The 27,118-nt window shown below is 37.9% G+C and overlaps 2 protein-coding genes across 2 annotated transcripts in view; one reads left to right on the forward strand and one right to left on the reverse strand.

Annotated features, from left to right (window-relative positions):
* Nucleotides 1–455: 455 nt before the first annotated feature.
* COPS6 (COP9 signalosome subunit 6) overlaps nt 456–27,118 on the reverse strand; it is a 36,122-nt gene continuing 9,459 nt past the window's right edge. The window contains exons 4-10 of the mRNA XM_053718272.1: nt 25,635–25,723; nt 22,428–22,490; nt 22,289–22,336; nt 21,047–21,161; nt 20,874–20,966; nt 3,664–3,764; nt 456–686 (exon numbers count right to left, since the gene is read on the reverse strand). Of these exons, the coding sequence (XP_053574247.1) occupies nt 546–686; nt 3,664–3,764; nt 20,874–20,966; nt 21,047–21,161; nt 22,289–22,336; nt 22,428–22,490; nt 25,635–25,723 (650 nt within the window). The 3' untranslated portion in view covers nt 456–545. The remainder of the gene's footprint in view (nt 687–3,663; nt 3,765–20,873; nt 20,967–21,046; nt 21,162–22,288; nt 22,337–22,427; nt 22,491–25,634; nt 25,724–27,118) is intronic.
* On the forward strand, nt 14,578–17,908 carry LOC128663774 (SWI/SNF-related matrix-associated actin-dependent regulator of chromatin subfamily D member 2-like). The gene is given in 2 exon segments (XM_053718270.1): nt 14,578–16,607; nt 16,610–17,908. Coding segments are annotated over 2 exon segments (1,434 nt in total). The 5' UTR covers nt 14,578–15,406; the 3' UTR covers nt 16,843–17,908.

The following is a 27,118-nucleotide window of genomic DNA, read 5'->3' on the forward strand; positions in this document are numbered from 1 at the left end:
ACGGAACCCAAAATTTTTCTTTCGTGATTCAGATAGAGCATGCAATAATCAGTCGATTTAAAAAAAAAACCAGTATTTTACCTGTTCTCCAATCCTAAAAACCTGGCCTGTTGGGGAGGCCTGATAACAGGTTTGAAAACCAGTGAGCCAGGCTGATAAGTTTAAAAGTTATTTAAACTGTATGCTGTGTCTGAATCATGAAAGAAACATTTTGAGTTTCATGTCCCTTTAAGCAGTTAAAAAAATAAAAATAAAGGAAGACACTCATTCAAATTAGTTTACAAATCTATATGGTCTCGTAAGTACAGAAATAAAACATTGAAACTATGAATAAAAACTACACAAAGCATAGGTAAAACTTTTTTTTTTAAATAAAAAAAAAATTAAAAATAGATTTTGATCAGCCAAAGACATCTAAAATCTTCCTAGTTGTCACATATGATGTCCAAGGACAGTTGTCATTTTATTTTGTGTTTATTTAACATAATTAGACGACAACACCCAGTTACTTTACATGAATTGTGTCTAAGATCAAGTAAGCATTTTTAAAAAAAGAGACCTCTCATTCTTCGACCAATGCCTTGTCTGTCATACAAGATGTTAAATTTGTTGACAAATTGGTTCATAGTGTTACAAGTCTTGGTGATGGTTCCCAGGTAAGACATTAATCCCACGTCATTACATTGCTGTGTGGAAGAGGAGACAACAATCAGATGTAACAACAGATGTTAATAGAGAAAACAAACTAAGCAGTGATAAAGGTGAACGAAGCAGAAGATCAGAGATTATTATGATGAAATATTAAATGGATAGAAAGGTCAAAAATGAAATGTGCATGGCTGTATTTCAGTTTTAAATATAAACATTTCTTTCATATAGGTGGTGAGAGTCCACAAGCTTGTTACTGATGGGATATACATTCCTACCTGGAGGGGGCAAAGTTTCCCAAACCTCAAATGCCTATAAATACACCCCCCACCTCACTCATACCTCGGTTTTTAAAAAACAAAACAAAAAAACTTTGCCTCCTTGGTGAAGCATGATGTGCTTGATTTTTTCAGTAAAAGGCACTTCTAAGCATATTGAAGCCCAGTTCCTCTCTATGTGCATTGTTTGTCTGAGGGATGTGAAGATAGTATTGCCTGATGATACTATGTTTTTGCCTATCAGTCGCAGGGATTCATCTGCTGCCTCCCTTTATAGATCAACAATATACTCTTGTACCATTACCTCTGCTGATATGTTTCACTACTGGTTTGGCTGTCTGATATATGTGGATGGGTGTATATACTTTTATTATAGAAGACGCTCTCAGCTATGGATTGGGCACTTTTTAAAAAGGGACAGTCCAGTCCAAAAAAAAAAAACCTCTCACAATTTAAATAGGGCATGTAATATTAAGCAACTTCACAATTTACCTTTATCACCAATTTTTCCTTTGGTATTCTTAGTTGAAAGCTAAGCCTAGGAGGAGGTTCATATGCTAATTTCTTAGACCTTGAAGACTGCCTCTTATCTGAATGCATTTTGACCACTAGAGGGCATTAGTTTATGTGTTTTATATTGATAACATTGAGCTCATGCACGTGAAGTAACCTAGGAGTGAGAACCGATTGGCTAAAATGTAAGTCTGTCAAAAGAACTGAAATAAGGGGGCAGTCAGCAGAAGCTTAGATACAAGGTAATTGCCGAGGTAAAACGTGTATTATTATAACTGTGTTGATTATGCAAAACTGGGGAATGGGTAATAAAGGAATTATCTTTCTTTTTAAACAACAAAAATTCTGGTGTTGACTGTCCCTTTAAGTAAAGTTATATATGGTTTGTATACATGCCTTGAGTCAGTAATTCAGTGCTCTTTTTTAGCGACTTTATTTGGTTGCTAAATATTTGTCAAGGTTGGTAGAATCTGTGAAACATACAGAGTTTTTTTGAGCTAGTAATTTATTTATAAGTTAGGATGCTACGTATTATGTTAGTCTCATGGAATGTTGATAATCACATTTTATGCAGTATAATAGAAGTATCCATTTAGGTACATTTAGTTTTTTCTAGATACTTACCTGCTTTTTCTAGTGATTGGTGTATTATAAATTTGCGCGCAAATGTGCATGTTATAACCCTATTTACGTCATGTGTGAGACGTCATTTCACACTGTTTTTTTGCGCCAACATTTCCACCAAAATTGCCGTTATAAGCTCCACCCCCAGCTCATTCAGTGCTCTCAGAAAAAGCTTAGATAACTTTAATGCAGCATTATTTTATTAATCAGTTTTTTTTTTTTTTTTATAAATTTTCGCTCTGTTTCCCATTCTCTCAAGCCTGTTATATATAAATATATCATATATAGCATGGATATTATATCAATGTGCAGAATTAATTTATTATAGATAGAAGGGCACCTATTTGTTTCTTATAGCACCAGCATGGCCTCACAGGTTCCAGTATGCGGACCTTGTCCCAATGTCCGGTTGCCAACCTTGGTCACTTCCTCTAAGACCATACCTTCTGTCTCAAGGCCCGTTTTTCCATCTGGATCTCAAATCTCTAAATTTGAAGGCATGGAAATTGAACGCTTAGTCCTTAGTCATAGAGGTTTCTCTGACTCTGTGATTAACACTGATACAGGCTTGTAAGCCTGTTTCAAGGAAAATATATCACAAGGTTTGGAAAACATATTTCATGGTGTTCCACTCATGATTATGCTTGGCATTCTTTAAGAATTCCTAGGATTCTACAGTTTATTCAGCATGGTTTGGATAAAAGGTTAGTCTCCCGATACTTTGAAAGGACAAATCTCTGCTCTCTGTTTTATTTCACAGAAAGATTTCTAATCTTCCTGATGTTCACTGTTTTGTACAGGTTTTTACTCGTATCAAACCTGTTATTAAATCTCTCTCCCCTCCTTGGAGTCTAAATTTGGCATTAAAGACTTTGCAGGCTCCTCCTTTTGAGCCTATGGCCTCAATTTATCAAGGTCTGTCCTAATCTGACAGTGCGGATCAGGTCCGACAGACCTCGCTGAATACGGCGAGCAATACGCTTGCCATATTCAGCTGCTGGTGCAACGCCGCCCCCTGCAGACTCGCGGCCAATAGTTGATTTCCGGCGATGTCTGTCCGCCTGCTCAGAGCAGGCGGACAGGTTATGGAGCAGCGGTCTTTGTGACCGCTGCTTCATAACGGCTGTTTCTGGCGAGCCTGCAGGGAAACTTTGCCCCCTCCTGGTAGGAATGTATATCCCATCGGTAACTAGCTCGTCGACTCTCACCACCATGAAAGAAATTAATTTATCAGGCAAGTTCTTGCATAAATTATGTTTTTTGCTTTATACTTCCATTAGCAAAAATGCTTCTAATAAAAGTTTTTCTGTGGCATACGCACATATCCTGTGAGAGCCTGTGCATCAGTATTCAAACACCATGCCTGCTCAGAGAACTGGTGGGGATGTGTGTGTGCACAGGCCCTTGCAGGATGTGTGTGTATGCTGTAGAAAAACACTGATAACTTTTATTAGAAGCATTTATGCTATTGAAATTATAAAGCAAAAACACTTCTATTTCAAACCGAAATGCACATTTCATGTTTGACCTTTCTATCCCTTTAAACAAAAAGTATGGCAATATTGAGAAAAAATGTGAGGTTGACAACCATCATACTTACATCATAAAAATCTGTTTTGAACTTGTCTGTGCTGAGTACAGGGAGTCTGTGACATAGTGCAGATGCTTCTCTTAGAATCTCATGGTTAAATGGGACCTCACCTAAAGGGAAAGAGATCAGTGAGATACAGAGTCACTCTGAGTGTGTTTTAAAAAAAAAAAATGGACATTAAACACTAAATACACTTTATAAAGCATAGTATAGAGATTACTCTCTCTGCCTCCCTCTAGTCATGGATGTTGCACTGTTGAAATCTAACTTTCATTGCATTCCTTAACTGCCCTGTGTTTGAAGGAGAGTTGCCTCACAAATGCAGATATCTGCAGTCAAACTTAGGTTTCACAATGGCAACAGCCATAATAAGAGGGAGGTGCATGAAATGTAGTCTTTAACCCTTTGCACCGTTTTTGACAAAGGTACTAGGTCACACAATGCTTTGCTCAGTGTACTGTGCTGGCGTAGTACCTACGTCCAGGAAAGAAGTACAGGTTGTCAAAGCTGAAAGCAGGGGCTGCAATCGTGCTCCCTTACTATAAGGAGCCAGATCTTAGATTGTTACAGACAGTATAGCGATCTTGTGGTGGGAGGGAAGGAAGCTGGTGGTGGCCCATCGCAGGAGGGATGATGGAGGGGTTCCTACACTGAAGAAAAAAAAAAAAAAATCTGCTGATTAGGAAGTGGTTCACTACATTACAGCAAATGTTTTTTGAAAAGTTATAGCTTGTAGGGAGAGGTTGGGAGCCCTACACTACAAAATAAAAATGGTGGGTGGGGTGTGGGTTATAGAGCTGTTTGGGGAGGGAAGCTATCTACACTACAGGAAATAATAAAATATTAAAAAAGCTCTAAAGTCAAAACAAAAAACAAAAACACACACCCTTAAAAATTGCTGTCAAGTATTTTAAAATAATTTTCAAAAATAAGCAAAATTAGTTACATAGCCATGTTGTCTGGAGTAGTCTGATCCACCACCAGTGTTTGGCTTCAGAAACACAGGCATTGTATTTCACAGCTGCTTATTTGCTTCTAGACATGCTCCAACTGATAATCACTGATCTTCTGCATTCTACTAAAGCAATGGTATCGATAGCAACTTTCAAGTACATTAAAGGGTTTAGTAGAACTGAGGCTGTGGGTATTTTACATAAAATGGAAAATCCAAGAACAAGGGGTCATGAGCTCAAGCTAAAGGGTAGTAGATTCAGGAGTAATTTGAGGAAGCACTTCTTTACAGAAAGAGTGATTGATTTATGGAATAAACTTCCTCAAGAGGTAGTAGCAACAAACACTGTGGGGGACTTTAAAAATGCATGGGACAAGCATAGGGCTATCCTACGAACTAGATAAGTTTATACTGTTAGGTAAGGTCGGGCAGACTTGCTGGGCCTATGGCTCTTATCTGCCGTCAATATCTATGTTTCTATGATAGATACAGCCATAGAAGGAAATGTGTGGGGGGAGTTAGAGCTGTACAATTCGGAAACTTAAAAGATAGGGTTAATGGTGAGGCACTGAAGCATAAAAATTTGCAGGTTAAGTAGTTAAAGTACATATTATATTTTGTCTCTATCCCAACTTGTTTTATGTCCCTTTAAAAGGCTAACTGATTAACCTTTTCACTGCCAGGAATTTCAGAAGTGTGGTGCACAGCTGCAATTAGAGGCCTTCTAATTACCATACATCACTGGAAAAACCATGCATGTTTTGCTATTTCTGAACAAAGGGAATCCCAGAGAGACTTTTAAAACCATTTGTCTTATGACTGCAGTAAATGTGTGTAAATAATTTTAGTGAGAAACCCGAAGTTTGTGAAAAAAAGGTTTGTTTGATTTTAGATGATCACATTTGACCACCAAATGGTGGCATGAAATATACCAAAATGGGGTTAGATCAATATCTTGGATTGTCTACTTTAAAATAATGCAACTCTCATCTGGTATAGCAGAACTGTTCAAATTCTCAAAAATTGAATATATATATATTTTTAGACATAGCTGCAGAGAAAGACTTTAAAATGATCAAAAATAAATTCTGTGAATAATTTTTTTTGTTTTCTGATCTGTTTGAACGAAGTGATAGAAAAAAAACAAACTTATCTGATGCTTTGGAGAATTTTTTTATCTGAAATTCACAGTAGTGATGGGTTTTACATCCCTTTAATAGCTGCATGGCTTGAGATGCATTAGGATAGTGCACTATGTTTACATTGAAGTATATAGTATACGGTTAGAAAAATCCTATATAGCTTTATTGTAAAAATAATACCATCTTCAGTTGTAAAATAGTCAAGTGGGTTTCATTCCGCATAGAGAGGCAAAAGACAATACGGTCAGAGCATAACAGATTATTGAATATGCCTCCAAAAAACAAACCCCTTTAGCGATAGTGTCAACGGATGCAGAGAAAGCATTTGACTGCGTCTGTTGGCACTTTATTAAGGCAGTATTACTCAGATTCTGTTTAGATAACTTATTTTAAAAAAATCTGCTCTATACTCCAGTCCGCACGCTAGGGTCCAAATAAATAGCTCTCTGTCCCAACCATTCTCCATAACAAAAGGCACAAGGCAAGGCTGCCCCATGTCTCCCTGCTAAATCCATTCCTATCCTATTACAATTTTTTTGTTGAGTTTAATAGGATATCCAACTTCTTAATAAAATAATCTAAATCAGAGATTCTAAATATTTCCCTTCCCCGGGAGATATCAAACTAATTAAACAGATCTGCCCCTTTAAATGGCAGGTAAGGAAAATGAAATATTTGGGAACCTTCCTAGCCTTGTCAACAGAGAACATTTTTTAATTCAATTATAAACACTTACAAAAGTCACTTATTGCAGATATGTCTTACTGGCACTCGCTCAAGCAACATTTCATGGCTAGGGAGAATCAACGCATTTAAAATGAATATACTCCCAAAAATCCTTTATATTCTACAAACTCTCCCTATTCACCTCCCACACAATTACCTTCACACCCTACAAAACCAGATCAGTCAGATCTGGGTGCAAGACCCTAAAAATTTGTTTTGTAATTTTCCCTATGGTTCTTGCACCCAGACCTGACTGGGGTTAACTGCCTGTGACTCTGGGAACAGCACAGCTTCCTGCGAGTGCCAGTGGCACCCAGGGCTGAGCATGTTGCAGGGTCATGGGATGTGTACCCGGTCCAGTGTGGGAGTGCAGTTCCCTTCCGTGTTTTGTATATGTCTAGGGTGATTACATATTCCTGTGCACCCTTCACTTGTTCTCAGTTTGTTTGGATTTGAAAGCTTGCATTGTGTGGCTGTTTTAGGGTCCCAGGTATTGGAAAGGTCCTTGATGAGGTACCTGGGCTTGTCCCATTTGGCCAGATGCGGTAACTAACCTTTCCATTTTTGCTTTTAAATCTTAGCTGAGAGCTTGTGAGTGTTGGGTTTTCTCTGTGTGTGAATATATTCCACGCTCTCCCGGGTAGCTCCGCCTCCTAGTGGTGACGTCATCATCCCGGGCAACGTGGGCCATGCCAGTATACAACTGAGAAGCACATAACAAAAACAAAAAAATAATTAAAAGGCAAGTGATGCTGTGGCAAGTCAGAGGCATAACATAGGGGTGCAATATTTGCATTTCAACATCACAGCAGTTATATTCTGTATGGCTTACACGGACCGTTGCTGGTTGTCATAGCAACCAAATATACACATGTACAAACTTACTATCAGCAGGGCAATCAGTGCGTGCAAGACATACAAAAGCACATTATAGTGAAACATTTAGCATATGTTATAAACACCCATCTCTTCTCACTGGGATTATGTAAACCGCAACCTTTATAACAATAAAGTTGGCGTGGAAATCCTTACTAAGTGTAACCCAGGTGAGATAGAGAATTGTGTGTTTATATATCAGGACCAAGGAACTACAAAGCATACAGCAATAATCAAAATGACATGATAGACAAAGCATACTGTGTGTGAATGTGAGTTATACCGCACAATTCTTGCAGTGATCTAGATCACAGTATAAACAATGCCTACCACGCCTCCACTCCACAGGGAATAGTATAACGATTCACATGGGCTGCACAGACCACACAGAGTTGTCATGGCAACTGCTAAGCAAATAATTGCAGCATGGATGTGCAGGTCATGTAATTCAAAGCAAATTCAATACTTAGAATAGGTTATGGTGGTTTGATCTGCACCATCTAAGCTCAATGTGCCAAAGAACAAATAAACATATACGAAAGATCTAATAACCACCCAAATTTGCCATCACCGGTATAGGCAGTCATACTCCAGCCAGATTATTCAAGTGGTTGCTAAGGCAACTCCAAAACCAGAACTTCGAAGAGCAAAGTGTAATCACGTTGGGCATGGCAAGCTATACACAGAAATGGCAAAAAGGGTAGAAACAGCACCAATGGTTCAGGACTCTCAATCCCTATAGCTCAGAGGACTCTCACTAAAACATTTCTCCAAGGTCAGTACCGTAAGCAAAAGGCCCATTCAGGCCAAGCAGAGAAATAGAATAAATTAGACTAAATTACAGGAATGCCTGCCAGTCCAGATGGGTATTTAGACCCTTTGGCACCAGTGTCTGTAGATGATATGTCCATCTGGCTTCCCTCTGTAAGAGTGCTCCAGCCCGATCAACCCCCCTAGATAGGGGCGGAATATGATCGATGATGGTGTATTTCAGATCCGACACCTTATGCTTTAATTGCTGAAAATGTCTGGCAACGGGTTGTTCCGAACACTCATTCTTTATTGCCAGCCTAATGGCCGAACGGTGGTTCGCCATGCGGGTACGCAAGTCGTCAACAGTCTTTCCGACATAGTACAGGCCACATGTACAATGGAGCAAGTAGACAATGTGTGTTGTAGTACACATTAGCCTGTACCTGTGTTTGTAGACCTTCCTCCTGTGGGGATGCGTAAATGACGAGCCGGTGATCAATCCGCTGCACGTTGTGCATCCCAGGCAACGGTATACCCCAGGTTTACTCGTGTCCAACCACGTTGTCTTCTTATATGCTTTTTGCGGATCAGTTATCACCAGATGGTCCCTCAGGGATCTTGCCCTCCTGTAGCCTATTCTCGGTGCGGGTGAGTTGTAAAAAAGGTAAAGTGTTGTCACTATTTATGATGTCCCAGTGTTTTCTGATTACCGAGGACATTCCATTTTTATCACCCGTATACGTCGTTACAAAAGTCATTCTTTTATCATCTGGCCTAATTGTTGTTGCAGCATTATTCAGTATGGAATGACATTGTTCACGTAATAATTTAACGGGATATTGCCGGTCTTCAAATCTAGACTGCATCTCTGTTAGTTGAGTCACCTTGTTATCCTCATTGGTGTTATTTCTGGCTACCCTCTGCAACTGTGATTTGGGTAAGGCCCTCTTCAAGGCTGGGGGGTGGCAACTCGTATAATGCAATAAAGCATTACGATCGGTCTCTTTGCGAAATAAGGTAGACTGTATCCTGCCGTCACCCTTGTACAGACGCACATCTAAGAAATCAATTTGGTTCTGATCGTACTGTATCTTGAACTTCAATGCTTCATTAGAAGAATTGAGCTGTTTGAACCAAAGATCCAATTCTTGGGTACTCCCACTCCAAATCAGGAAAAGGTCATCTATGTATCTAAAGACCTTAATATGCTAAAGGCCTTACCCAAATCACAGTTGCAGAGGGTAGCCAGAAATAACACCAATGAGGATAACAAGGTGACTCAACTAACAGAGATGCAGTCTAGATTTGAAGACCGGCAATATCCCGTTAAATTATTACATGAACAATGTCATTCCATACTGAATAATGCTGCAACAACAATTAGGCCAGATGATAAAAGAATGACTTTTGTAACGACGTATACGGGCGATAAAAATGGAATGTCCTCAGTAATCAGAAAACACTGGGACATCATAAATAGTGACAACACTTTACCTTTTTACAACTCACCCGCACCGAGAATAGGCTACAGGAGGGCAAGATCCCTGAGGGACCATCTGGTGATAACTGATCCGCAAAAAGCATATAAGAAGACAACGTGGTTGGACACGAGTAAACCTGGGGTATACCGTTGCCTGGGATGCACAACGTGCAGCGGATTGATCACCGGCTCGTCATTTACGCATCCCCACAGGAGGAAGGTCTACAAACACAGGTACAGGCTAACGTGTACTACAACACACATTGTCTACTTGCTCCATTGTACATATGGCCTGTACTATGTCGGAAAGACTGTTGACGACTTGCGTACCCGCATGGCGAACCACCGTTCGGCCATTAGGCTGGCAATAAAGAATGAGTGTTCGGAACAACCCGTTGCCAGACATTTTCAGCAATTAAAGCATAAGGTGTCGGATCTGAAATACACCATCATCGATCATATTCCGCCCCTATCTAGGGGGGGGGGGTGATCGGGCTGGAGCACTCTTACAGAGGGAAGCCAGATGGACATATCATCTACAGACACTGGTGCCAAAGGGTCTAAATACCCATCTGGACTGGCAGGCATTCCTGTAATTTAGTCTAATTTATTCTATTTCTCTGCTTGGCCTGAATGGGCCTTTTGCTTACGGTACTGACCTTGGAGAAATGTTTTAGTGAGAGTCCTCTGAGCCATAGGGATTGAGAGTCCTGAACCATTGGTGCTGTTTCTACCCTTTTTGCCATTTCTGTGTATAGCTTGCCATGCCCAACGTGATTACACTTTGCTCTTCGAAGTTCTAGTTTTGGAGTCGACTTAGCAACCACTTGAATAATCTGGCTGGAGTATGACTGCCTATACCGGTGATGGCAAATTTGGGTGGTTATTAGATCTTTCGCATATGTTTATTTGTTCTTTGGCACATTGAGCTTAGATGGTGCAGATCAAACCACCATAACCTATTCTAAGTATTGAATTTGCTTTGAATTACATGACCTGCACATCCATGCTGCAATTATTTGCTTAGCAGTTGCCATGACAACTCTGTGTGGTCTGTGCAGCCCATGTGAATCGTTATACTATTCCCTGTGGAGTGGAGGCGTGGTAGGCATTGTTTATACTGTGATCTAGATCACTGCAAGAATTGTGCGGTATAACTCAGACATTCACACACAGTATGCTTTGTCTATCATGTCATTTTGATTATTGCTGTATGCTTTGTAGTTCCTTGGTCCTGATATATAAACACACAATTCTCTATCTCACCTGGGTTACACTTAGTAAGGATTTCCACGCCAACTTTATTGTTATAAAGGTTGCCATGGCAACCAAGTTGCGGTTTACATAATCCCAGTGAGAAGAGATGGGTGTTTATAACATATGCTAAATGTTTCACTATAATGTGCTTTTGTATGTCTTGCACGCACTGATTGCCCTGCTGATAGTAAGTTTGTACATGTGTATATTTGGTTGCTATGACAACCAGCAACGGTCCGTGTAAGCCATACAGAATATAACTGCTGTGATGTTGAAATGCAAATATTGCACCCCTATGTTATGCCTCTGACTTGCCACAGCATCACTTGCCTTTTAATTATTTTTTTGTTTTTGTTATGTGCTTCTCAGTTGTATACTGGCATGGCCCACGTTGCCCGGGATGATGACGTCACCACTAGGAGGCGGAGCTACCCGGGAGAGCGTGGAAGCCGAGTCAGTTCACTGTTCGTTTGGTGTATTTAATGGGTGTTGGGTAAGTACTGTGTAAACACTTTTTTGTCTGAAGACGGACTATATTATGTCCGAAAACGTTAACACTGATTAAAGTGATTTTGGAAAGTCCCTTGGAGTGCGCTTGTCCTGCATGTCTATTTATTCTGTTTGCTGCAACCAGGGCATAAGGACCTTGGTTATTGGGAGTGCAATTTTTCTGCCTGTTATATATATATATATATATACACACACACACACATATACATACAATTTTCTTACAGAGGACATTGGACTGGTTGATTAATTTTGACAAAAAAGCCTGGGTCAACTTAGAGCACGCTATCACTGACAAATTTCACCTAGGCCCCCAATGCTGGATCCTTAAACCTACGAAACCAAAACAAATGTCTATCCCATCTATCACACAAGAAACCTACGTAGTGTGGGACCAAGCATTAAAGGAATTCCCACTTCTTTCTAGTAAACCCTCCCACCTTACCCCACCCCACTCACAGAAAACAATGGATTTCCCCCCTGGAGTGAGTATGTTGGGTCGCTTAATTCAGAAACCTCAGAGCATTACTGGCCTGCCATCTCAGCAATGAGCAGAGATGGTACACCAATGACAAAGTTACAATAAATATACCGAATATCACAAAGAAAAAAATGTGAAATAAATGTGATAAAAATCATAAAAGGAAAACCAAATAAAGTTCTGAATCAAGGATATGTCTGTGTCCTCTGGATGAGTTTTTCAGCTTGTTAGCATTCCTCAGTGAGATCCCATCTCAGTGAGATCCCCACAATATAAAGATCAAGACTTTAGATACACACATAGAAATAATTATTATGGCAATACATCAAATCAACGCCAACATAATTCTTTAGCACATAGAGAAAGAGAGAGCTACTATAACAAAAGAAAGGAAGATATTTCCTACGCAGATCACAGATATCCACAGAAAAATCACGATATGACTTATAATAAAAATATGAATTATAGGAACAATCAGGATAGATCTGAACAGTGGGCAAGAGAAGAAAATAATTGGCAACAACCTAGAAATCCTTTTAAAAATCATAAAGAACAATATCCAAAAGAAACCACCACCCATAATAGATTTGGAGCTTTAGCAAGATATAACTCAGAAGAGGAGGAGGTTTTTATAGAGGCTGGAAAAAGAAAATACACAAGATTCAGATCTGTTCAACAAAAGACGCAAAAACATGGACAGAACGGATTACTAAGTAATAAACACAATAATAAACAAATAAATAAAAAAGATAATGGTATTTTCAATCCGTCGAGTACCACACTATCAGAAGCCCAAACCTTTGTCTTAAACAAAGGGCTAAATTTTGCTCCCAGTTACAGAATGAATAAATTTGAAGCCTTTATAGGAATTCAGAAGTTTATTAGAAATCTATGCATAAAAAAGTTTTTTTACCAACAATCCCATTATCAGTAACAGTTCTATAGAAATAAATAAATATAAACATATAGAGAGGTACATAAAAAGTCCTCCTTTAATCCCACACAGTGCAAATCAGCACCTATGGAGACATTCTTAGAACTAGTACATAGGGATATTAAAAATATGAAAATTAATTATGGTTCCAATCTCACTAAACTAGAACAAACAGCCTTGGCAGATTTAAAAATATATGATAAGATGGTCATAAAGCCCGCGGACAAGGGCGGAGGGACAGTTATCATGAATAAAACTAAATACAATGAGGAATGTCTTAGACAACTTAAAAACACTGAGGTATATATCGAACTTGATAGTAATCCAATAATAAAATTTAAAAAAAAGACTTGAACTTCACTTGGAAAAAGGCTTAAAAACAGGCATTGTGAATAAAAAAAAGAATATCAATATATCTACAACCAATTTCCAAAAACTCCCACTTTTTATATACTGCCGAAAATACACAAGGATCCATCTAACCCCCCCCCCCGGGTAGACCCATAGTGTCAGGGGTTAATTCCCTCACAAGCAACTTATCGGCATATATAGACCAATTTTTACAGACTTATGTCGTAAAGACAAAATCATATTTGAAAGATACCTTAAGTATACTTAACCATTTAGAAAAACTTGAGTGGAATCCAAATTGGTGGTTGGCGACTAGTGATGTCACGTCACTTTATACCATAAGACACAAAAATCTTGGCATAGCTTCAGTAAAAAACCTCCTAGAAAAAGATGACTCTTTGGATAAAAAACAACTTGAGTTTATATTAGACAGCATAGCTATAATTCTAGAAACCAACTACTTTTGGTTCAACCACCAATACTATTTGCAAGTAGGAGGCACAGCGATGGGCACCAGATTTGCGCCCAGCTATGCCAATTTATATATGGCTAATTGGGAAAATCAATATATTTACAACTCTAGCTGGGCGCAATATCTGGTGTCTTATCGCTACATAGATGACCTTTTCTTCATATGGTCAGGAAGTGAGAACCAATTACTTGAATTCATGGAATATTTGAAAACAAATGAGTTCAAAGTAGCTCTAACTTGGAATTATAGTCAAACCAAGGTAGAATTTTTAGACCTTGAAATATACATTGAGAATGAAATGTTGAAGTCGAAAAACTTTTTTAAAAGCATAGACGTAAACAATTACATAAGCCTCGAAAGTTGTCATCAAAAACATTGGCTTAAAAATGTCCCCAAAGGTCAATTCGTTCGACTGAGACGTAATTGTAAAGAACAAGATATGTATAAGTTTCAATCTCAAATCCTAAAAAAACGTTTTTTAGAGAAAAATTATCCAGCTAATTTTCTAGATGAAAAAATAGAAGTAACCAACATGGACAGGTCAGATTTATTAAAATATAAAATCAAAAATAAGAAATTCACTGATGATAAACTAGCAAATAGACTTATCTTCCAACATAGCACTCAGAGTGGAGAACTTAGGAACATCATACAAAAACACTGGGGAATTCTCACAAGAGATGCAGCATTAAATGAATTTTTAGGCGATGGACCTAACATAATTTTTAGAAAGGTTCCCAATCTTAAGTTTCAACTATCCCAATGTATTAAAGAAGTAGACAACAACAAAGTAAAAAATTGGTTGCTACCATCTGAAATGGGTTTTAGAAAGTGTCAATTCTGCAATGCTTGCAAATTTATGAAAAAAAACTCCAAAATTCTGTAAAAAATTATTTTCTGAGATAGCCAAAAAAGATGAGACGGTTATAGATGGGAGGACAAAATGTGATGAAGAGGGTGTGGGGAGGGTAAAGGGTGTGTAGTCATGGCGGAGGGTGTGGAGAGAGGGGAGGGGAGAGATGAGAGGGGAGGCTTGTTTCTCTATTGGGAAGTGATGACACTAACTGAAAACCCCTTCAATAACTTCCTACAAACCCAACAACAGGAAGAAGAAGAGATTGCAGGAGCGGTGGTTACACACCTGGGCAGGTTACGCGCAGGAGGAGGCACAGTTATCAGGTTACACGCAGTAGTACATGCTGTATAACGTTGTGGTTGCATCCAGGGGAAGGCGGCACACAAGTGAGGTTATGTACACTGGACAGTTGCTGCTCTGCGACAAAAAAAGTGGAGATCTACAGGGCTGATTTAGAGGGGAGACTGTCCATTGTTGGGATTACACATAGTGAGAAACAGGGGTGCGCAGTACTGAGATTTACAGTGGGTCACTTACAAGAAGAAGTTGCGCAGGACTGAGGCTACATAGTGGTGCGATCAAAAACAGGATGTTCGCCTTTGGACAGTGCTGTGGTTAAACATTGGAAGAGTCTGTCACATTTCTGGGGTCACACAGAGGGAGTTCGCCCGCTGCTCAATTTACATAAACTACTTTTACACGCAGGAGGCTCATCTCAGATTAAACATTAGAGCAGTGTGTAGCATTCTTGCAATACATTTACACACGCTGTGATTGCACATAGCTGACTTTACACAGAGGAGGCTGCATAGTGCTAAGCTCCCATACAAAAGAGTTTGCACATACACTGGGGTTATACTGGCAGGTTGCTGTGTGCTCACGTTATACTCTTGAGTAGGTTGCTCAAACCCCTGTAAACGCAAGAATAAGCTGTATACCTAGGTGTGCTCTCCCATTGTGACCCCATGGCCTCTCGAGGGGGTCTACCTGTTGCTCCTGGAAGTCCCATGCACCTAATGCGCGGACCAAGCCCAGCAGGGTACAGAGCTCTACCAAATCTATATCAGCGCCCAGGTATGATTCACGGCTCACGGATGGCGTTGCCTGGTATGCAAGTGGGGTCTCCCATGCATCCTGGATATGGGGGTGGGTCTCCCATCAGACCTGGAATAAACCCAATAATAATGGAGCCATTCAGAAAACGACTGCTTACCCCTCAAGGACACCCACCTGGAGCTAACCAAAGGAGAGGAGTTAAAAGGCGGAAGATGGCTTATAAGGTGTTACCACAGAGGATACGAGAGCTGGTCCCAGAGTCTCAGGCATATATGGACCTTTTGGCATTTGAGAGAAAACTGGATCAGACGATTACTAGGAAGAGGATGGAAATTCAGGAAGCTATCAAGAAACCTCTTACTCAAAAGCGCAAGCTGAGAATTTACATCTCAAACACATTCACTCCCGGCAAACCTGACGGAGAGGAGGGAGAGCGAATGAGCGCCTGGGAGTTAAGAGTGGAGGGTAAACTTCTAGATGATCCCACTAAACAAAAGAGAAAGTTTTCATCCTTCTTTAAGAGCCTTGTTATTGAGCTGGATAGAGATCTGTATGGACCAGACAACCATTTAGTGGAGTGGCACAGAATGAGCACCACACAAGAAACAGATGGCTTCCAGGTCAAGCGCCCAGGAGATATCAATGTGAAATGTACCCTGCTTCTAATGCTGGATCACCAGCCACCTCAGTACAAGCTAGACCCCCGCCTTCTTGGTGTGCACACTCAGACCCGTGCAAACATCATGCAGGCTCTGTGGCTGCACATCAAGACCAACAAACTGCAGGACAGCCATGATAAGGAGTATATCAACTGCAATCGTTACTTCAGACAGATTTTTAACTGCATTCGCATGAAATTCTCAGAAATTCCTCTGAAGCTGGCAAGTCTACTACAACATCCAGACCCCATAATAATCAATCATACCATCAGTGTAGACCCTAATGACCAGAAGAAGACCGCTTGTTACGATATTGATGTTGAAGTTGATGACCCCTTGAAATCCCAAATGAGCAACTTCCTGGCATCAACTACTAATCAGCAGGAGACTGCTAACCTGGATATTAAGATACATGAGACAATAGAATCCATAAACCAGTTGAAGACACAGAGAGATTCATGCTGAGCTTCAGCAACAACCCCCAGGAATTCATACAAGATTGGCTGAAATCCCAGAGCCGTGACCTCAAGATCATGACTGATACAATGGGGAATCCAGAAGAGGAGAGACATGCAGAGTTTTATAAGCAGGCATGGGCGCAGGAGGCAGTCTCTAGACACATCTTCTTTAAGGTGCAGCAACGCAGACAGGAGCTGGAGCAGGTTCTTGGGATCCGGCTCACTTAACTGCTTGGCTCTTCTACCATTCCAAGTTGTTTTCTGTTTTGAGAATGTGGATTTTAGTATTGCACCAGGCAAAGAACAAATTTTCTTTATTGTCCATATGAATAGGAGTTTATTTTTTAGCCTTGAGTGTAGCAGGAGTAAGTTAATGCCACAGGGAGGGTTGGGAACAGTTATCCTGTAAATGGCAGAAGCTGTGTTTTAGTTCTCAGGTATGTGCATTTCTAAAATGACATATGATTTGTGTACCATACTGCCCCATAAGAGCTGAAAAGGAAATGGGAAGTGATTTTCAAACATAAGGTACTGTGGGGGCAACAAATAATAAAGTATCTGGCATGGTACATAACAAAGCTGCCACCTGCCTTCATATATTTTACACTTTGCTTTCTTCCAGCTTAAGATGTTGCAAAAATGCCATACATTCCAAGAATATAGTTGTGTTTTTAAATTGTTCTATTTTTATAAGCAAAAATATATTTGCACTATTTGCTGGGTGGATCTGTGTGTTTTATGCTAGAATAGGTTTCAGGACAGCATTTTAAATGTAGCTGGTGTTCAATTGATATTTTTATGTTTAATTTAACTACTTTGCACTAATCCCCCCCCATATCACAGTCAGACAGGTGTTTACTCTGTAATATGTCACCTAATATGATATTGGTGGGGGTGCTGTGAATAGACCATTGTGGGATTAATAAATCGTTTATTCTCAGGGGACCAATCTATGCATGTGAGCAGGACCAAATGTTATGTGTGTGTTAGTTAAGAAGCGGTTCTGTTACTGTGGTAAGAAGTGCACACATGACTTGGGTGCAGTCATAGGATTGTAGCTGGTAGAAATAAGCCACCTTCAGCGCGTTGATACTGCAAATCTTCTCAGGATAGATGAGGTAGTTTATAAAACAAAAAAGCCATACTATTTACTAAGCGGTGTGCAGTTTACATATACAAAGCTTTGGTAGCTGGGTCTGAATGTCTTTTTTTTTTACTATAGTTTATTTTTTTCATTGTAAAGAAAGTTTTGAAGTTTAACAATAAAAAGATTTTTTTCAAAAAAAAAAAAAAATATTTTCTGGACATAACAAAAGGGAGTACAGTATAGATCAATTTATTACTTGCAATAGCAAAAACGTAATTTACATGTTACGATGCTCATGCAATTTAATCTATATAGGGCGTACCTCTAGACTTCTAAAAATTAGGATGAATGAGCATATTTACAATATTGAAAAGGGTTATGCTAATCATACAGTATCGTCTCACTTTGATAAAAAGCACAATAGAAATGTAAAGGATTTGGAATTTCTGGGCATTAGGAAATTAGAACAGAATTGGAAGGGAGGAGACACACAGAATAGATTGGGACAATTGGAAATGAAGTGGATCCATATTATGGATAGCTTCATACCCAATGGTCTTAATAAAGATTTTGAAATCCATCACTTTTTGTGAAAGTTATTTATAAGTACAGCTACGAAGGCTATAAAATCTATATATGTCTTTTTTCATTTTTTCTTTTATTTTATAATTAAAAAAAAAAAAAAAAAAAAAAAAAAAAGAAAGGAAAAAAAAAAGAGAAGGAAAAAAAAAAAAGATTTTTTTTTTAAATTATAATATTTTTTTTATTTTTTTTTTATTTTAATTTTAATTTTTTTTTTTTTATTATTTTATTTTTTTACTTTGTCCACACTTATATTATCAGTGCTAGGTAGTTTTAGAATGTTTCACAAACTTATTTTCAATATATGGAACCCCAAATGTAAAATTAAACACATAGAAACAGTAACCTCAACATCCTATAACTTTTCAGCGCAAACACACATAAGTACAATATATGTTTTTAAACATGTTACATGCTAACAAATAAAATCTATTTTTGAAAACATTGCGACACAACTAGGTTTATGTCAAGGCTAGTAGTTTAATTATGGTCCATAGGACATATAGTCAGTAACATCACTTAAACTAAAAAAGATATAACTAATACCTTCACATTAAGGGGTTAAAAAAACAAATACCTACATATATCATCAGTATAGACACTAATTGCAGGCACAATGTGATTATGTTTTTTGAAGTTTTGCATATATGTATAATGCTATAACATTATAATGCATAATTTCCCAATTCTGGTTATCCATCTTAACATCTATGCATATATCAACAAAATGTATAAAACTTAAAGAAGTTGAAAAACATACTAGTTGTTTAATGACAAATTACCTAAATGCCAACTTCCAAAATGGAGGATGTAACCACAAACCTGGCAGAAACTCATCAATGGATTGTTTAAAAGGACTCTTGGACATGCGCACTAACATTCCTTGACAAAGCATACCAGCGAAATGTACGTCGGAACTGAACTGTTCTATATTGAGTTTTATCGCGTCTCTACACTAGCCAGGACACCAGGGGGCTTAGCGCTATTGTCTTGCTACTAAAAAGGTTTTGGTTTCGGCGGTCACACTCCTGCTGATCCATTTACCTCTTTGCAAGTTTGGCGATTTGAAGCATTTGTTACAGCATATCTGCTTTTGTACCCTTACATTGTGGTGTTATCAAGGCTTATGTGACGCTTTTATATATTTTAAAATAAATTTGTATCCAAGTTTTGCCTAGTGTACTGTTTTCCCATCAGTATAAAGTGGGAGTGCGCATATCCTTGAGCTTAGTGGAAAGCTCCAACAAATGTGAGTAGTCATTTGTTACAAAACAACTACTTCCTCAAAGTGCCATTACAGATTCACACTATGTTGCAATTTTCTGTTTCCTTTTTTATGGGATCTCACTGAGGAATGCTAACAAGCTGAAAAACTCATCCAGAGGACACAGACATATCCTTGATTCAGAACTTTATTTGGTTTTCCTTTTATGATTTTTGTTATCACATTTATTTCACACCAATGACAAATTAGAGACTGAGGGATTTAGCTTTCTAAATAACTGGTTTAGGTTACGTCAATGTCACTCATATATAATCAGTCACCCTGAGAGAAGAAACATGACAAGAACCCTTACACCCTTCAAAGCTTTATGCACTAGCTCCAAACCAAAGAAGCACACACTATCACTAATTTACTCTATATTACAATCCCAAACACTAGGCCACACACCATATTACATTATGCGCTGGGAACAAGAACTAGATATAACAATCTCCCCCCAAGACATGAAACAAATGTTCACAAATATTACAAAATCCTCGATCTCCAGTAGACAACTTGAAACAAATTTTAAGATATTACATAGATAGTATCTTACTCTGGTAAGATGCCAGACACTATTTAATGACGCTAGTGACAAACGCTGGAGATGCCATAAAGCCCCAGGTACAAGGTCACCCATATGGTGGCAATGCATTGATATCATCCCATTCTGGATGCAAGTCATTGAAGAGGTTTCTAAAATAATAGGCCCTATAACACCCGATAATCCACTTACATGGTTATTCAACCTAACCCCTAAAAACTTAAACACCTGCCAATCTAAACTACTTCACATCCTAATAAATAGCGTGAAAGCTCCGATTGTAAGAAACTGGAAATCACCCTCTGCCCCTAACATTTCACAATGGGTAGATCAATGTAATTCTATAGTACACTTAGAAGTATTCTATTATTTGAAGCACAAATGAAAATATACTTACATGGAGCTTAAGATACTTTGGGAATCATATATTCGGAATAAATGGTGTAAAATATAGGTGATTTGATACATAGTTCGTTGTTTATAAAATCCAAACCATATGGGCATAGTAGAGCATAGAGTTGAATTTTATTCTGTTCCCTACTTCTAAGGGTTTGCTGTAAACAAATGGAACTGAAATTAATCGTTGCTGAATATTTATTTTGTTTTGTTGTTGTTTACGTATAATTTCTACAACTATTAAATTTGGTTCTTCTGCTACCAAGTGATACAAATGGACATCTTCTTATTGGTATTCTGCGAACACTCATGTTTCAAATGAATGTTCATTTCCAAAAAAAAAAAAAGTTTAATAAACATTTAAATAAATAAAAAAATAATAATACCAGCTTCAGTTGCTCGGACATACTCCAGGATAAGTCGAACTCTACTGTGCAACATCTTGATGGCGCTGTGCTGGGCAATGAGATGTTCTGCAACTAAAAGACATTTTGGGGATGTAAAATGAATTATTTACCTCTCTCCTCTACAGTCTCACACAATTCTTCCTCTTCCTCACCTGTAGAGTTCTCTCCACTTCCAGTTGCTGTCATTCTTGCTACATGATCCACTCCAATTCTCTCAGCTTCCTCTGTAGCCAACGTATATGGAAGTTCAGCAAGCAACATGGTGGCCTGGGAGAGACCAGAATATAGACTTGTCAATCAGATACAGTCAACTCCCAATAAGTTAATCCATAATGGGCAGGAAATTACAAACAAAAGTGCACACTCTTTCTATGGTCATTAAAGGGACAGTATACACCAATCTTCATATAACTGCATGTAATAGACACTACTATAAAAAATATTATGCACAGATACTGATATAAAAATCCAGTATAAAACCGTTTTAAAAACTTACTTAGAAGCACCCAGTTTAGCTCTGTTGAAAAGGTTATTGGAACACCCACTGCAAGTGGGTAATAGACCCCCCCCTTCCTTTGCATATGAAAAAACAGGAGCAAGCTGGAGTAGGTATACGTCGGTATTCTCCTAAAACTTTGGGGCTTGTTTAGGAGTCTGAAAATCAGAGCAATGTTATTTAAAAATAAGCAAAACTATCCATTCTTAAAATAAAAAAAACTGTATGGGCTATATAAATGGATCATCTACAAAACATTTATGTAAAGAAAAATCTAGTGTATAATGTCCCTTTAACTTGAGAGCTTTTGATACAAAAAGATAATCTCTAAGTCTAAATTAAACTTTAGTCTCCTGTTCACATTGGATACCCAGAAAGTACAGAGGTGAACTGTTTTTGTGCCTCTATAAGAAAAGAAAAAAACAAACAAAAAAAACACAGCCAAGGTAACATAAAAACAAACAGGACATGTTCATAGGAACCAAAGTAACCCCTTCATGATGTTAAAACTATCCATGCTCCTAACAGCCCTGGGCATTAACGCCATTAGGACGGCATGGAACAGGACCTTATTATGACGTCCTGCAGCCTTCCCTTTTGACGCAATCAAGAATCGGACTGGGAGGTGTGCCTCGCAGCGTAGGCAGTCCACCATGATCCGATCCCAGCCTTGAAATCTTGTGACAATCGTATGATTTCATTTTAACAGCAAGTGTTTACATCGGAACTTTGTTCAGATGTTAACACTGATGCTGGCACCAAGGGGTTAATAAACACTACAATGCAATTAGTTCTCCACTAGTGTATATACAAAGACATATCTAGTAAAACAAATAGGATACAATACAAGGACACAAAGCAGGTTATACGACTAGATCAAATACTTTATTTGACTCACCTCCCCATTAACAATGTCAATCACAGATTCATATACACTAACGGGAAGCTGTGGGGACAAAAAAAAAATTAATGTAAGATGACAGTAGGAAGCAGGAAGGTTAATCACAGATGGGAAGGAACAATATACAAATGCTTACATCTGTGTGCTTGGTCATGGGGTTCAATTTCAGAAAGAGAGGGGACTCTATAATTTCACAAACCTAGGAAAGAGAGCAAAGAGAGAAATCAGTATTATGCAAAATTGACCAATTAAGTAGGAATTTACAAAAGTGAGTGAAAATCTTCAACAACAAAAAAGGTAAATGCATTCCACTCAAATTTATTAAAGGGACATAAACATAGAAAAATGCTCTAAAGCGTTACAGACCATTTTATGATAGCACTGGTGTTTTTATATAGGTAAGTATTTCACCTCTGCTCCAAAGTTCAAGATGGCTAGCGATTGCTGGCTACCCACATATATTGTTATTGGCTTACTGGCTGTGTTCAGATGTGGACCAGAAGTGCATTGCTGCTCTGGAGCCGATTTTAAGTATGTATTTAACTCGCCTGCCAGGGTTAAAATGATAATGCAGTGTGAAACTTACACCATCAGAGCATGTGAATTTTGTACTACTCACCATGGAAAATGGGGCCGAGCGTGCAATTTTAACTTTACCTTATTAAAGTTAACTTTGTTCCATTGGTATCCTTTGTTGAAAATTATACCTAGATAGTCCCTGGAGCAGCAATGCATTAGTGGGAAACAGCTTGCAATTGGTGGCTCCACATAGATGCCTCTAGACATTGAGTCTCCCGATGTGTTCAGTACCGTCCCAATAGTGCACTGCTTCTCTGGAACTGACTTGAACTGTGTATTTAACCCCCTTTGCAGGGGGGGTGAAACAAAGGGCAAGATTAGAAGTGTATCACTAATTTAACGTGCGCCAGTAAAGGGGAAAATTTGCCAGTTTATGAGCACACGTTAAAGGGACAGTCTAGGCCAAAATATACTTTCATGATTCAGATAGGGCATGTAATTTTAAACAATTTTCCAATTTACTTTTATCACCAATTTTGCTTTGTTCTCTTGGTATTCTTAGTTGAAAGCTTAACCTAGGAGGTTCATATGCTAATTTCTTAGACCTTGAAGCCCACCTCTTTCAGATTGCATTTTAACAGTTTTTCACCACTAGAGGGTGTTAGTTCACATATTTCATATAGATAACACTGTGCTTGTGCACGTTAAGTAATCTGGGAGCAGGCACTGATTGGCTAGACTGCAAGTCTGTCAAAATAACTGAAAAACTCTGCAGTTTGCAGAGGCTTAGATACAAGATAATCACAGAGGTAAAAAGTGTATTAATATAACTGTGTTGGTTATGCAAAACTGGGGAATGCGTAATAAAGGGATTATCTATCTTTTAAAACAATAACAATTCTGGTGTAGACTGTCCCTTTAAATCAACCATTACAAGTGGATGGTTAATGCTACTGCAAGCTCGCGGTAGCACTTTCAGCTAGACTAAATTAACCAGAGGTCAGTCCTCTGGTTAATAAAATTAAAAAAAAAAAAGTTCCCCTCAATTTCCCTTACAGTAAAGTGGACTGTTCATTTATTAAAAATGTGACCATCTTTATTTTTTTTAAATAACTGCACAAAGCAATTATAAGGGGATAAAGTGAGGGGAAAAGTGACTTTAGATTGCCGTCTATGGGGACTGTGTTTAAACACATAAGCGAGCTTTACTTGTATTACCAGTGCACATTTGCGTGCGCCGGTATTACTGAGTGGAGCACAAATATTGTGCTCTCTCGCAAGCACAATTTTGCGATCCACCTGTAATCTAACCCATAGTTAGATAATTTTATTATATTAATATTACTTGGATATAATGTGTGGAGGTTAAAGGGACAGTCAAGTAAAAAAAAAAAAAAAAAAAAAAAACCATTTATGATTCCGAAAGAACATGCAGTTTTAAGACACTTTCCGATTTATTTCCATTATCAAATTTTGCACAGTCTTTTTATATACACACTTTCTGAGGAACAAGATCCTACTGAGCATGTACACAAGCTCACAAGGTATACGTATACTAGTCTGTGATTGGCTGATGTCTGTCACATGGTACAGGGGGCCGGAAAATGAGAGAAAAAATTAAATTTGTCAGGAAAAAAATTAAAATAAATCTACTGCTTTTTTGATTTTCAGAGTAAGTGTCATTGCCTTGTCAATTATGTAATTCTATTTCATTGAGTGGTCTTAAGCAGAGGGTTCCCTAAGGGAATGCTTTAGTTAAATGAACATGCCATCAAAAAACTAAAATGCGCATGAATACATTTCAGTTTTGAATAGAAGCTTGTTTGAAATATATATAAAAATTATTTTCATTAAAAGCTATCAGTGTTTGACGAGAACTTAAAATGGACATGTGTACATAAATAATAACTAGAACTGGTGTCTGCTCAGAGCAGACATTCTAATGCAGAAGTGCTGGTTTATGCATAGTAAAATTTGTCAATGAAAATAGATTTTGTTGCAAATAGATGTGTGTTGTAAAAATTCTATTAAAAATTTAAAAATAAACTCAATTTTGTATGGAATGCCCCTTTATTACAGGGGGGAAAAAATCATTTGCATTGGTCAAGCACATAAATTATCAATCAGCTTCAGTTTAGTGAAGAAAAACAAAAAAAAAACAACTAACAAAATGGTATAAAACTAAGAATATAAAAATGGAATACAAGTTTAAAAGAAAAAAAAACACACAAAAAAAATATAAACCACACACACACCACAAAATATACAACATAATTTTGCCAAACTTTTGACTGTGAAAAAACAAATAAACAAGAACAAGCAATCAGGGATGTTAAAGGGATACTAAACCCAAATTGTTTCTTTAATGATTCAGATAGAGCAAGCAATTTTAAGCAACTTTCTAATTTACTCATAATTTTTTCTTCATTCCCTTGCTATCTTTATTTGGAAAAGCAGTAATGTAAGGTTAGGAGCCGGCCCATTTTTGGTTCAGAACCTGGGTAGCCGGCGCTTAACCTTACAGTTCTGCTTTTTCAAATCAAGATAGCATGAGAACAAAGAAAAATTAATAGGAGTAAATTAGAACATTGCATAATCCAACTGAATCATGAAAGAAAAAATGTGGGTTTAGTATCCCTTTAAGAGTGCTTGCCTCTAATTCTGCACTTTTGCTTTTTAATAAATAGTTAGAGAAAAAGGATAATGTACTTTTCAAAGTGATAACCCCCGCCCCCCCCCCCCCAAAAAAAAAAAAAACACGACACGCCATCTTTTATAAAAGCAGCCATTTATATAATCTACTACCATTTATATAACTAAGTACCTGTTTGTGAATGTGAATATCTGATTGTTCGGGGGGACCACCTGTCGTGTACCAGCCAAGAAACTCCATGTCCTTAAATACCTGTTTAACTATGGAGAAATACTTGTTTTATTAAAAAGACAGGCAAGTAAGAGTTCATAAATGCAAGGTTACATACATATTCACTGCTCTATCTATAAAGTGAGCTTTAATCAGTATATTAATGCAGATTTATCATTCTGCAAACAGACTGTGCTCACTTTATAGCATCACAACTTGCATGCAGCATTCATTGCCCTATAGGTCATTACAAGAGCAATGACTCAAGTTGCTTGTCATAAACCCTGGTCAGATCAGTCTGGTGCAGAAAGTGTTTAGGAAGCAACAGTCTAAACCGCTGTTTAGAATCATCAGTTGGAGGGTCGCACCCATCAGCTAATGAGCATGTATAATGGACTATAATCCTTTGCTGGTTTCCACTTAAAATTAAGTCAGTTTAACAAAACTTATTTTAAAAGACATTCAAATAATAAAACACTAATTAGAACATTATAACTATTACATGAATGCTCACTGGTGAATACATATTTAAACCCTACAAGGGGGATAACTAATGTAAACTTGCACTCAGGAGCTGCAATGCATTTCTGCTCCTCAGTAGGACACGGCCAGTGAGCCAACCAGTAAAGACATACACAAGTAGCCTGTAATCACTTCCTGTATCCAGGACTGGCACTATGGGTTCAGCTCCTTATAACAGGGGAAAATATTCAGGTACCAACACGCATTTGTGAAAAAATAAAAATGTTCTAACAAATTGAGAGCACTTAAAGGGACAGTAAAGTCATAATTTGACATTCATGATTTAGACAGAGCATATACCATATTAAACGACTTTCCAATTTACTTCTATTTAATTTGCTTCATTCTCTTGATATCCTTTGATGAAAGTTTTATCTAGGTAAACTCAGGAGCAAAGAACATAGGTTCTAGCTGCTAATTGGTGGCTGCATACATACATACACACACACATACATACACTGATTGTCATTGGCTCACCCATGTGTTCAGTTAGAAACCAGTAGTGCATTGCTGCTCCTTCAACAAATGATACCAAGAGAATGAAGGAAATTTGATAATAGAAGTAAACTGAAAAGTTGCTTAAAAAAAAAATAAAATGGTATTTTCTACCTAAAATCATGAAATAATTTTTTGGGGTTTCAAGTCCCTTTAATTATTTCATTAGAATATATTTTTAAAGATACAATCGTAATTTAATATTAAACGGGTACTGTACAGTACAATTTTCTAATCTTTAATGTGTTCCCAAAGATCCCGTTTACCAGTTTAAATTAATCATTTACAAATAGCTTGTCTTCATTTTATCATTTGAAATAGTTTTTCCTGTTGAAACCAATACTGAAAATCTAAATACTGCAGCATGTAAAAGTTACGTAGATGGGAAGCTGCAGCAGAAAGCAACCTCAAGGGGAAGGGGGAGGAGT

The sequence above is a fragment of the Bombina bombina genome, chromosome 6 (genome assembly GCF_027579735.1).
Source record: "Bombina bombina isolate aBomBom1 chromosome 6, aBomBom1.pri, whole genome shotgun sequence".
NCBI classification, from domain to species: domain Eukaryota; kingdom Metazoa; phylum Chordata; class Amphibia; order Anura; family Bombinatoridae; genus Bombina; species Bombina bombina.